Source organism: Esox lucius, chromosome 15 (assembly GCF_011004845.1).
Source record: "Esox lucius isolate fEsoLuc1 chromosome 15, fEsoLuc1.pri, whole genome shotgun sequence".
In the NCBI taxonomy this organism is placed as follows: Eukaryota; Metazoa; Chordata; class Actinopteri; order Esociformes; family Esocidae; genus Esox; species Esox lucius.
This window is the reverse complement of record NC_047583.1, coordinates 14,565,519-14,578,882: the sequence shown is the minus strand read 5'-3', so window position 1 is coordinate 14,578,882 and position 13,364 is coordinate 14,565,519. Positions and strand designations below refer to the sequence as shown.

At 44.6% G+C, this 13,364-nt stretch overlaps 1 protein-coding gene across 7 annotated transcripts in view; it reads left to right on the top strand.

Moving 5' to 3' along the window:
- The first annotated feature begins 2,314 nt into the window (after positions 1–2,314).
- Positions 2,315–13,364, top strand: part of LOC105015706 (G patch domain-containing protein 2-like) — a 30,850-nt gene continuing 19,800 nt past the window's right edge. For 2 of the 7 annotated variants that reach the window (XR_002197927.3, XM_034297407.1), the window contains exons 1-3: positions 2,724–4,071; positions 12,345–12,406; positions 13,129–13,293. Coding sequence is in view for 6 of the 7 variants with exons in the window: in XM_034297407.1 (XP_034153298.1) it covers positions 3,242–4,071; positions 12,345–12,406; positions 13,129–13,293 (1,057 nt within the window). In the remaining variant the exon portion in view is untranslated. The other 5 variants (XM_010879051.5, XM_020054326.3, XM_010879052.5 and 2 more) reach the window with 5 other exon arrangements.

Here is a 13,364-nt window from a genome sequence, read left to right as displayed (position 1 = left end):
ACTGTGTTAAAGTTTCACAAGGTCGTTTGGAGAGGCATGTTAACACAATACCTGAATACAGATTTGTTTCCTTGTTCTACAAGTCACGGAGCCCCAGGTCTTTAAGCGATCATTATTACCATACAAATAGACAGACCTATTTAACAACCCCCTTTTTATCGCATAACACTTATTCTTTAGTGTTGCTCCTTGAAAGGCATTGAAATGCAGCTCCGTTTTTTTGCAGGGTAGCGTCTATGGGTTGATAAAGGCTCAGAAGCAATAGACGAAGCAAGGCTGACATCTTCTTAAGAGATGATAGGGAAGCCAAATCAAATAGAATGGAGCAGTCACTCTTTTCACAGATAGGTAGCTCATTTCTGCTGGCTGGGAGTGTGCATCCCTAGTGACGCTCTGTCTGGGAAAGATAGCTCACTCGGACTCCATTTATTATTTCATTCCCTGTCCCTCTTTTTACATGTTAGGCTATTTCTTTTTGGCTTTAATGAGTTGCATATTTTTCCATTTTTGATGAAAATCTTGGAATTTAGATTTTGAAACAATGCTTAATCACATTCCTTTTTCATTTATGTGAGAGGCAAAAATCAATTACTTTTATTAGACAAAGCAAATTGCAAATGAATGGAATGGGTAGCATTTAGAAACAAAGGATCCAGAATGGCCTAGATAAGTGTTATTCTTGCCCCTTGAGGTAAAGCGTGTGGCTTCGGTTATTAAACACTTTGAAAACATTTGCCCGCTAATCGTGGCACCAAAAAAGTAGCAGTATAAACAATAACCAAAAGTAATGGTAATATTTAAAACATCATGTTAAAAAGACTTGATGAAACTTTATTAAATTCCCAACAGTCCCAGTTGGGAACTAATCATAAACTTCCTCAGGTATCAGGAATACAGCTATTCAAGCACAGTTCCTGGGAGCTGAATACCGACAGCAAGTACAAAATAAGGATACCCTGACAGAACTAGAACAGCCATCTGAACAATTCTTTTACAAAATTACTTGGTCATCACAGACACACCTGACATGGGATGCAAGTTTTCAGCATTTTTTACTCAGGCTTTTGTTTGCCTGACAATCAGGGACCATATGCCCTTTCCAGTAGAGTGCAGTCTTCTCTGTGGAAGAGCTGCTGGTTAGAATGACTTGCACCAAGTTCTCTTACAGACTATTTACAAACTTAATCAAGCATTCAGAACTTTACAGGATTTTCAGCTTGGCGCTTCGTGAAGAGCACTTTGCTATCATATCCTACACATTCTTGACAAGTCCCTTTGAAAATTATTTAGAAAAATTAACTTCTCTTGCAGGGTGCTCATTGAAAAGAAGAATTACATGACAGATAAAACACTTTATCTCCAGTGAAAGGCTAGACAATGTACATTGAGAAATTGGGAAGACGGGACAAACAATGAATATTAAGTGCCTTAGAATCTAAAGCTGTCCTGCCGACTAAATTGAAACTGTATATCCTGAGGGGGCAAGGTTTCCAAATTGCTAATTACTGCCTCTGAAAGGGGGCCTTTTCTGATATGTTTGCTTGTGAAAGGCTGGCACTTAATGAAGCAATGGCTCACTTTTTTTTACTTCTCCTCTCAGGCTTTCAGGCCTCTCCCTGGACTGCCTCCCAGGCCAGAACAATGATGGGCCCAGGAGCCCAGCTCTCCCACAGGCACAGTGAGAGGAGGCCGGGGGCTGGGTACTGAGGGAGCTGCTCGGCACGCTGAAATATGGAGGGGACAGATAAGGTGGCAGCGGTACAGAGAGGGCCTCTCCCATGGGCCGAAGGGGAAATTTGCAGTTATTAAGAGGAAGATGAGACAGATTAAATGGCTTTTGTGCTCATTTTTTGCAGATACTTTCCTCTTTTTTTTTTCTTCATCTGAGGGATGAAAGGAGTGGTAAATGACTATTCGCTTCATTCAGCCACATTGGTTTGAGTAAAATTTCCATTATTGGCAGTTGTTAGACATTCTAAAAACACTTTGTTTAAAAAAAGTATTAACATATGTAATACATTTAGAATTGGTCTCTCTCCACACAGAAGAAACAATGTCACTTTGACAGACGTTTTCGGCAAACTACTAGAAATACTTTTTTCATATTATTAGCTTACAGTTAGGCCCATCAATTGGTTGCCTGGTCAAGAAAAAACTGAGTTGATCTAACAGGTTTTTCTGTTAGATACTGTTATTCCATTGCCTTGTTGTAAGATGTGCATAGTCAGGTTTCTGCTACTGGAGTAGCCTATACCCATGTGCAGAGCACAACTGCGGCTGATTTTTTTTCCTGTGGAAGAGAACAAGACAGCAGGCGGAAATGACTTCATTCGTGTGGCAGTAGGGCGGAAGTACGTATTATGTTTACAGCTGTGAAAACAAAACAAGCAGGAACTGCGGCTGGTGAGTGGAAACAGCAGCATTGTTACGTAACATAACGATATAATTTATTTGAGAAACGGAGCGTGTCATTTCAGGGGTCTTTCACATGTCAAACGAAGTAACAACGATTGTGTCACTCTATTGTATTATAGAAAACATGTTTTCGTAACGATAATATTTGTGTGTGTGGGTTTCTCAGCACATTTTACTCCACAACCAGGCTATACTAGCTAATATTGTAATGTCTGGAATAATTTAAGCAATCATATTTAAAGAACGACATTTACTTTCGAGTTTACCGAAGTGTCGAAGGTTACATACAATATATTACATAACTGTTTTCTTCTACTGTCTTCCACTTGCCTTTGCCAATTCAGTCCTCTGATTATTAACCTAATGGCAAAAGCATGAGATGTTACTTTGCACGCGTTCATGTACAGTTTAAATGTTTTTCAGCAGTAGCTGTGTGTAATAGTGTATGAGTTGTAAATAGATTTATTCGGTAGCCATTGTGTTATGCCGATGCTGTGTTACTATGGTTAGTGAATGGATCACGGAAATCTGTAAATGGCCTTAACACAATGCACTAGAAAAGAATGAAATTTATTCCCATAACAATTGAATAAGAAAAGGTTCCACTTATAACAATCAATTAGCTTAGTGCTAAATGACATACACTTCACAAAATAATGAAGTATGCTTAAACATGGAAAGGTTTTACCTAGGCCTTATCAAGGTGAAAGGTATAAGATTAACACGTTTGTTGTTCAAGTCCAAATATGAGTTCAGTTATGCTTTAAGCAACATAAGGTAAAACATCTTCATAAAGCATTATGATTTAACGGCTGCTTGTCAGTGAATGCTGAGTGCAGAAATTCAGACCAGTAGCATTGTCCTCTTATCCTTAAGCGAGTGTCAACTTCCACATACACTTTCTATTCACCTGCCAATTGTACTCCAGCAGCTTACCTATACTCCTTTCCTGTCCTCCAGCAGCATGATGGATGAGCTGGTGCATGATCTGGTATCGGCCCTGGAGCAGACCTCAGAGCAGACCAAGCTGGAGGAACTCTGGGAGGAGATGGTTCTGAGCCCTCTGCAACAGCGAAGGCAGATTCGCCGGCGCCGGGGCCGTAAACGCCGCTGTGACTCCTCCCTCCACCCATTTGAGCATAGCCGCTGCCTCAGCGAGGCCTCCGAGTCGAGCCTGGATGAGGCGGCTAAGGACTGTCGGGAGAACGCTGCCCCAGCCCACTCTGCCGGCGCCGCCAACTACAGTGACTCGGACGACATGGTGGTGGCCAGACGCTGGCCTGCCTGCTCCGGCAACGGCAGCGCCGTCAAAACCAAGCAGCCCTCCTGGCCTGAGTCGGACTCCTTCACTGAGAACACCCCTGGACGGCCGCTCAGGAGGAGGAGGAAGGTCAAACGCATGACCTCCGAGGTGACAGTCAGCCTGCAGCAGAAGTTGACGGTGTCAGGGGTAGATGGCGAGCGGGGTGGGAACCACAGGTCGTCTAAGAAGCAGCGCCTTTCCAGGCTGAAGAAAGGGGCCGGAGGCTGGGTGGGAATGGACAGGAAGGCTGATGGATTGGGCATTAGGGCAGAGGAGTGCTGGAAGGATACGATTCCTCTGGTCCTGGAGGCCAAAGAGCAACGAGAGGCATCTGATGAGAACATGTCTGAAGGGTAATGTTCTAAACATTATGCATATGCCTTAGCATCACTTTTTTTAGCAATTTGTCTGAGAAAACATCTATTTGGACAAGGGTCGTAAACATTTTAAAGGGCTTGAAATAAATGCAGATAATTTATTTTTTTTTTCAAAAAATTTCTATCAATAGTTATTTGCCATGTTGTAGTCTGACTAGACATTGGTGCAAGACCAGAGGAAGTGGATCATTTTTTTGTCTGGTTTTGGAGTGCATGATTCTGTCCCCTCCACTCTCTCCCTCATACTGGCTTACCTGCTCACAAGTTAGCTCTTTTGGTCTGTTGCATGTAGAATATTTTACTCTGCTCATTGAAGATGGGCCATGCTTTAATGACGTTGTGAGATATTGCATGCCAAGGATTTGTGAGATACAGAATTGGCGGGGTTACCAGTAGACAGGCCTGCAGTTTGCCATGGTTACCAGTAGACAGGCCTGCAGTTTGCCATGGTTACCAGTAGACGGGCCTACAGTTCGCCATGGTTACCAGTAGATGGGCCTACAGTTTGCCATGGTTACCTGTAGACGGGTCTATAGTTCGCCATGGTTACAAGTAGACAGGCCTGCAGTTTGCCATGGTTACCAGTAGACAGGCCTACAGTTCGCCATGGTTACCAGTAGACAGGCCTACAGTTCGCCATGGTTACCAGGAGATGGGCCTACAGTTTGCCATGGTTACCTGTAGATGGGTCTATAGTTCGCCATGGTTACAAGTAGACAGGCCTGCAGTTTGCCATGGTTACCAGTAGACGGGCCTACAGTTCGCCATGGTTACCAGTAGACAGGCCTACAGTTTGCCATGGTTACCAGGAGATGGGCCTACAGCTTGCCATGGTTACCAGTAGACGGGTCTATAGTTCGCCATGGTTACAAGTAGACGGGCCTAAAGTTCGCCATGGTTACCAGGAGATGGGCCTACAGTTTGCCATGGTTACCTGTAGACGGGTCTATAGTTCGCCATGGTTACAAGTAGATGGGCCTACAGTTCGCCATGGTTACTAGTAGACGGGTCTATAGTTTGCCATGGTTACAAGTAGACGGGCCTACAGTTCGCCATGGTTACCAGTAGACAGGCCTACAGTTCGCCATGGTTACCAGGAGATGGGCCTACAGCTTGCCATGGTTACCAGTAGACGGGTCTATAGTTCGCCATGGTTACAAGTAGACGGGCCTAAAGTTCGCCATGGTTACCAGGAGATGGGCCTACAGTTTGCCATGGTTACCTGTAGACGGGTCTATAGTTCGCCATGGTTACAAGTAGATGGGCCTACAGTTTGCCATGGTTACTAGTAGACGGGTCTATAGTTTGCCATGGTTACAAGTAGACGGGCCTACAGTTCGCCATGGTTACCAGTAGACGGGCCTACAGTTCGCCATGGTTACCAGTAGACGGGTCTATAGTTCGCCATGGTTACCAGTAGACGGGTCTATAGTTCGCCATGGTTACCAGTAGACGGGCCTACAGTTCGCCATGGTTACCAGTAGACGGGTCTATAGTTCGCCATGGTTACATGTAGACAGGCCTGCAGTTCGCCATTATTACCAGCAGACGGACCTACAGTTCGCCATGGTTACCTGTAGACGGGTCTATAGTTCGCCATGGTTACAAGTGGACAGGCCTACAATTCGCCATGGTTACCAGTAGACTGGCCTACAGTTCGCCATGATTACCAGTAGATGGGCCTACATTTCGCCATGATTACCAGTAGACTGGGCCTACAGTTTGCCATGGTTACCAGTAGACGGGCCTACAGTTTGCCATGGTTACCAGTAGATGGGCCTACAGTTCGCCATGGTTACCAGTAGACGGGCCTACAGTTCGCCATGCTGAGTCAGTCTGCCTGGTGGCCCACTGTCTGCTGTGCACTTCCCCTCCCCAGCTCACTATAAAAGATGCACACGTTTGTGTTCTTCTAAGTACTCCGTTAAGAGTTCCAAAATCAGAGGAGACAGCAGCAACGTCCTGTATAGCCGGCAGTACTTTGAGAAGTTAAATGACTGATGTACAGTTAAGGTGGAGTAATGGTACTGGCACTACAGGTGCAGTTCTTAACCATATGAATAGGATGCACTGGGAGACCCAAACCAATGTCTGCTTTTGAATGCCTTGATTTGGTGAACACTGGGTTCCTTTAGCTTCATAATTTGCATATGGTTTTTAGCTTTCAACAACTATTATCTGCAGATACGCTACACATATATTCAACATACTGTAGATGGTGTACACATTTTGTAGAAACAATAAGTAGGGGGAAGAAGCCATCATTCTGGTCCATACACATTTTCTCTGGAAGGTATTGTCAGGCAATCTTACAATTTGGACTGGACTTGGAGCGTTTCAAATGAAGAGCTCTTTGGGAGACAAATGAGCCATCACTTATTTGCAACCTTTGCAGAATTTACAACATATCCATTATAAAATATGTTATTGCTGGCCTTTGTTGACACATGTCAAATGCAAACTGCAAATCAGCCCTAAATATCACATGCTCCATTTACCCTTTGTGTGGTGAAGTTACTGACGCCGTTTGGCCCATAATATAAAAGCCATAGGCATAACTACTGTCTGACAGAGTCAATTAAACACAGCGACATTTAAAATGATCTATACTGTCTGTCTTCATCTAGTTGTCAATATTCAATGGGGCCCATCTAAAACAAAATGTGTATCACATTGATGCCTTAGCAACTTCAGGTATTGAATTGACATTAAAAATGAATGATATTCCCCTCTCTCTGAGGTAATCATGACGAGTGATGCTTGGCCGCAAGGTATCACTCAGCTGGGAGTAAAATTGTTACAAATAAATTTACATGGTGAAGTATTGATAGAAAAATGATGTGTATCTTATCCTCGATAATTGAAGCTATGGCTGTGTGGAGTTCAGTTGATTGCTTTCAAATATGTGCGTTTCTTTTATCAAAATGAGATATACAACTGTGACTGCCTATAAGTGACATTGGAACCAATCAATTACCATGCTGTCAGATTAATTATAATAATGGGTTTACTAAATGGGCCCCTACAGTTCTGCCTGGCCACTGTAGGTCTGAGCCAGACATGTTGACATCACATCTAACCTCTGTCTCCCTCAACAGAGAGGAAAAGATCAGTGTCAGTATACTACACAAGTACTAAAATGAAAACTTGGACCATGAAACAATAGGCTTGTCCCATCGAGGCCCCATAGACTTGCATATGTGTACTGCCTGCGCGCAAACCTGGTTGGTCTCTCGCCTCCTGCTAGAGCCCTGGCTCCACTGGGTATTCCCCCTGATGATCTCATTATCTGTTGGCCCACATAAAAAACAGGGAGAAGATGTCTGTGATAACCAATAATAGGGAGACAGAGGGCTTTACATCTTCTGGTTTAATTTGTGCTGACCTCCCTGGCCCCTCAACGGTACTTGTTTTCTTACTTTATGGAAAAATCAATATCCGTTCTGACAGAAAACAGCTCCGGAGAAAAAATAAATGGGAACACTGTGGCACGCTGTCAATCATTTCTCACTTACACAACAGCATGCTCCTGATTGCTGCTCAGTAGACTGCCGCTCTGTACTGAGAACTGAACAATCTATGGGTTAAGTCCTGCTGCAGCCCAGGGAAATGGAAAACGGTAGCAAATGATGGGGGTTTGACAGTGGTACAACAGCTATATTTGGACGCCAGGAAAATCTATGATCCGTCTAATGTTTTAGACTTCAATTACTTATTTAAAAGTATTTTTAAAAACCCTTTGAGGTCTCTGTTGTCTCTCTGTTTGTGGTCTTTCGTTCATTCCATTAACCTCTTCATATTCAGAGTCTGATCTCTTAAACGTCTCTTGCCTCAAGGTCACAGCTCATACCCTATGTGCCTAGATGAGACCCTGCCTTTAGCCACCCAAGTGAATGGGGAGCAGATGTTGGCCGCTCCAGCTGGGCAACACATCCTTCATTGGAGCGGAGTTGGCCTGCTGGCAGGGAGGCCACCTGGCACCCAGGCTGGACCAGAGAGCAGGCCTCACCTGTGGGTGGAGGAACACAGCCTCTGTCTGTAGCTGTGGTGGTGGTGGTGGTGCGGCTGGGGGTGGGTTCACCATGGATAAACACAAGCCATTGTGCACGCATTCGTCTCACTCCACTCTGTCACTTTGTAATTTAGAATTTGTAGAAAACTCTATGAGGAGTTTTGGTATGAAGCTGTATTCCATTTGGTGAAGTTCATTTTCATAAATCTCTGGGACTAATCCAATTACAGGGGCTCAGGGAGGGTGGGATAACCTTCTAATCAGACGTCCATGGAAGAGGGCATGGATTTGGGCTAGGGCGGCTTGTTTGAAGAGCCCACAGATCCATTGTTCTCAGCGCTTTGCCCCCCTCTGCCTCTGCCTCCTCTTTATTCCTCTGCTGAATGAGCCCAGGCTCGATAAATGGCGGCCGGCCCATAATCTCTGAGCAAACTGGCCTGCTTCTCCCAGGAGCCAGGGATTATATCCTAATGATTAGCCCTCATCTGGATACTGTTTTTGCATCACCTCTCCGGCATGTCTGCTGAGAATGGGGCCATGTGGGGAACTTAGTCCTACTAGCAATGACAGAGGTTTTTTCTGAAGGAGGTTATGTTTAGAACCCTTATTTTCCTAAGTGTGTTCGTCTATGGTTGTGTGGAACGTCACTGTGAAGATAACATTAGCTATATGTGATTTGATGGTATTTTCCAGGAAGGAATTAATGGACGTTTTGTGTTTTTCAGCTTTGTCATTCATACTAACACAGGAATCCTGTGGTCCTTTTCCATCAAACCATTGGGTTGCTGCACATTTTGCTTAAATGTCATCAGGTTTGTGAGAATCATGATGGGTACATTACAAGGGACAGTTTCCCAAAACACATTATAAAATGTTTCTATGAAAAGTTTATTCCTATTTTCTAGTAATATAAAATTACGTTTTGATCATGTTGTGAGGATTAGCCTATCTGGTTACTGGTCCGATACTCTAACTAGCAGGCTGTCTGGTTACTGGTCTGAAACTTTAACTATCAGGGTGTCTGGTTACGGCTCAGATGCTGTAACCGGTCGGCAATCTGGTTACTGGTCATGGATACAAAACATTTTGGTGATTCAAGAGAAACATTGAAAAAGAACATAAAAAAAAACAGATATTCAGATTAATCTGCAGAGCCATATTGAGCACATTAGTATCTAGGCTACATGAGGGAGTTATTGAGGATGGAAAATCTATTGGTGATTGTTGAATATACTTATTTGAAACACAACAAATTTGGCCAACGCCAAAGACACTTGAATTGTCCTAGTTGTCCTCTCTTTAGGAATGTTTGTACTTGTACGGATAAAGGAGCAATAGTAGAGCTAGCCAAATGAATCATTTTGTATGAACTCAACATATGGCAGATGTGAGAGAGACCAGGCTTTGATTATTGTTTGCATTTTGTGCATTTTGTCTTTCCAACAGGGAGGATTTTTTCAGTTTATGGTTAATTAATGGCGTTTTAAAATACAAATAGGAAAGTTTGTAGGAAGTCCACTGAGGCTAAGAACAATTGTTATTTATCAGCAGCAATCTTCTACCGGTGTGGGTATGATTGTTTGATTAATCACACCTTTTCCATGCCTACAACCATTCTGGATTCCATTTGTAAATGCTTTATATTCATAAATAAATGAGACCCCTGGTTTTCTTTGACTTCCTGGGAACTTAACTGTGGACTAAGGTCCCATAGCGAATGTTAACCTGGGACCATTATGCAGTGTCTCCTCGATGATCCCTATGACATAATGACAAACCCCTCAACGTGACCTTATGGGAATGTCACAGAATGTCCGTTGCCCCCTGTCTTTGGTGGATAGTTTGAATGACATCACTGCAAAGGGAAATCCACTAGAACATCAATGTTAGCACACTGAACATTTCAATATTGATCAATATTTCAGAACTGCCTCCGTTATAATGGAGCATGGTCATGTCCTAGAATTACAGAATAACTTGAATGTCGCCATCAGCATTATCTGGTAATTCCTGGATGATTTTTATGTATGTTTATTATTAGGACCATCATGTATTAGTTTTTATAGGTGTCTCTTTTGACATCTAAATAATTGTTAGCCGTGTGTTCCAGTATTTATTTTTCCGAAACAATGTAATAAAATCCAAACTTGATTGCTGAAGAATGTTTAGGGAATGTTATCAGAACAATCATTTCATGGCGATACACTATTTGTCTGACAGCACTGTTGCAGAATTGCACTTGTAGGTGTTTTTTTTAAATTTAAGTTAGTCTTAAATGTTTGTCAACTTTTCCTGACAAAGGTCATAAAGGAGGGATGAAAGAGAGAGGTGTTTCTACTGGTCCCAAGAAAAATGGTGTCTTAAATTATTCATGGCATTAATTAGGCAGTACTTAATGGAAACTGTTTCACAATGGCTCTGGGTCGCTCCCAGTGACATCACATTACACCTTTAATACGCATAAATACTTAATGTGTGGTTCTAATTAATTGTTTATACTTGTGATCTTTTTCAAACTTTGCACCAAATCCCCCTATTGGAAGAGCACGTTTCAACTCAGAAAGGGAAAAAGCCATTGAGCCACATTTATTTGTCTAGAAAGCATGATTGTAAATATTCTGGTATCATAGAGAAAGAGAACTGGGAGCCAAGGAGATTACTATTGTAGATGTGTAACCTGTCCTTTGGATATGCCACTTAAGTTCAGTACATGGAGGTGATGGAGAGGAAGACACAGAGTGAGACAGAAAGGGAGACAGAAAGGGAGACGGAGGGTGACAAAGGGAGACAGAGAGAGACAGATATGGGCTTAGAAGCCATCGTCCTGAAAGGGCCATTAGTGTTTAAAACAGGGGCTACTGCAGATAGTCATGATAACACAAGGCAAGGAGGTATGCCCTCTACTGCTGTTGAGGAGAGAACAGTGTGCTCCAGATGCTCAGCCGGGTGTCCAGTGGTGGAGGACATCTGAGGAGAGGCCTGGGGAACCAAGGTCTGGGGAAGGGGTGAGGTGGGGTGGGATGGTTCAGGAGTGCTTGGCGAAGCCAGACGTCTTCCACGTTCCCTGGAGAGGCCTGGTCCCTCTCACATCTGCTTCTTGGGCCTGTGAGGGGAGACGCTGCCGGACCATCTGGCGGCGGCCCAGACTGAGCCGGCCGTCACCGCCACGTCTGGGCAATATGGCAAAGCACCATATCAGCGCATATCTCACCCCACCGGTCCCTCGCCTTTGTCACCAAGGTCAATGCTGACCACCACAAAGCTAAAGGCAATGCAAACCACACCGTCAGACTTCCTATGCCAAAGGACGGAGCTGGGACGTCTGTCCATGGCAACTTGGCACTCTGTGAGCCACTTTAGTCCATCTGTAGCAATTTGTGTTTAATGATCTAAAAATGATGATGCGCAACCAAAGAAAAACACGTCTTAATCTTCCCCTTTGGCCCATAGTTCAAAATACACTCTACAAGTCTGTCTGCTTGGTTTTTAGACAACATCTGTAAAACAAGTATTCGATGGAGCCCTTAATCTCGTGTGACCTTGGCAGCTCCAGCTTTGCTCGGAGCCCAACGAGGCAGAGGTGTGACAGGGGCAGAGAGACCCAGGGTGGTGTAAGGAGCAGAGCTTGGGAGTGGAGGGGTGACAGGGGCACCGCCTGGGGGCGTGTAGAGGGCCAACCATGGAGCAGTCTGGGCCGGGGCAGCCTTCACAGCAGATGCTGGACAGTTGTTCATGGAGGCACATCCGCAGGTCCTGCTCACAGACGGAGGGGAAGGCAGGGAAATCTACTGTGCTCCTGTCATCCTCCGGAACCCACCACAGATTAGATTAGAGCTGACAGCGGAGGATATTCAATTAGATTGTGCATGTCACTCAGTGGCTTCTGTCAGAGTCCTTTGTGTTGGGCATGGCAACCAGTCGGCAGAGCGGCCCTTGTCTTTTTATGAAACTGTATGTTTCTGTCGACCTCTAGCTCAGGACTTATGTATTATCTGGTTATTGAATATTAAATGGGATCTTTTTTTTTGGAGCTTGCGTGATTTTGCTTTTCACTGTTCCCCTTTCAAATGTACACCCCTTCTTTGACCCTAAAACCCACAAATTTACAAACGATCCATTGCAACATGGATAGTTCTTTTTTTGGGGTTACATATGATTATTATCGCTACAGGAAGACTGCCCTCTTCTGCGTTTTCAATAGCATGCACTGACCCTTTTGTTATTCTCGGCCTCGCAGTGAGACTAGCAGTGTATGCAGCAGTGACCCAGGCCTATTCACCAACGACGAGGGAAGACAAGGTAAGCATTTTCAGCAAAACATTGATTTATTACTTGTGGCGTTCACAACACCACAGTATGTGAAAGTGCAATTAAATGCTAGTTTATAGTACCAGCTACTAGATACAAAAACAATAACAAAACACATCTGATAAATAGGCATTTTAGTTCCGGTACTTTTGTAAGGTTCAGGATGGCGACTGGGCTGTGTCGTTCTACAGAATGCCTGGGACTTGACAGAGCAGGTTCCGATACAATGGTCTGGTTGCCGGGCACCCAGGCGGCTCTAATAAGGCGTTGTCATGTCGCGTTAATGAGCGCTGAAGCCTCTGCTAATCTCATTAGCCATGGTGGTGAGAGGCGGCCCCTGATTTAACAGTTGTCACTACACCTTGACTGTGAGAGGCATGGCTCCGTCATGCGCCCTCGGTGACTGACAGGTCTGTGGAGAGAACAGTGTCTGGGGACCATAGTGGTCTGCTGTCTGTCTGCCTCCTCTGTAGTGGCAGCGCTGGAGAGCCTGTCAACAGATAGAGAGGATTGATGCAGACCAAGTAGGAAAGAGGCCCTCATGCAGTCAGCTCCTCATTCCATGGCTAATTGCGCAGTGCCAAATTCTAAATGAAGGCAGCCCATCCGTGAATACTTCTGTTCTATCCTGTTTTATGGCACGAAAGATCATATTGAACGGTCATGGAATTGCCAAATTGTGATTCGGTGTGTTTTCCCTGTCCGTGCTGTAGGTGACGATGAACAGAGTGACTGGTTCTTTGAGGGGGAGTGTGGAGTGGGGGGGGTGGGCTGTCCCAGTCTGCTGCCCGGCTGGGACTCGGACATTCCCCGTGTGCTGGAGGTACCAGACTCCGCTCCTCCGACCTTCCTCCAGCCTGCCCGGCCCAGTCAGAGAGGTGATGAGCTCCAGAGGACTTTCCACTGTAAACACCACCCACAGAATGAGCGAGTCGCTCCAGGCTGTCCG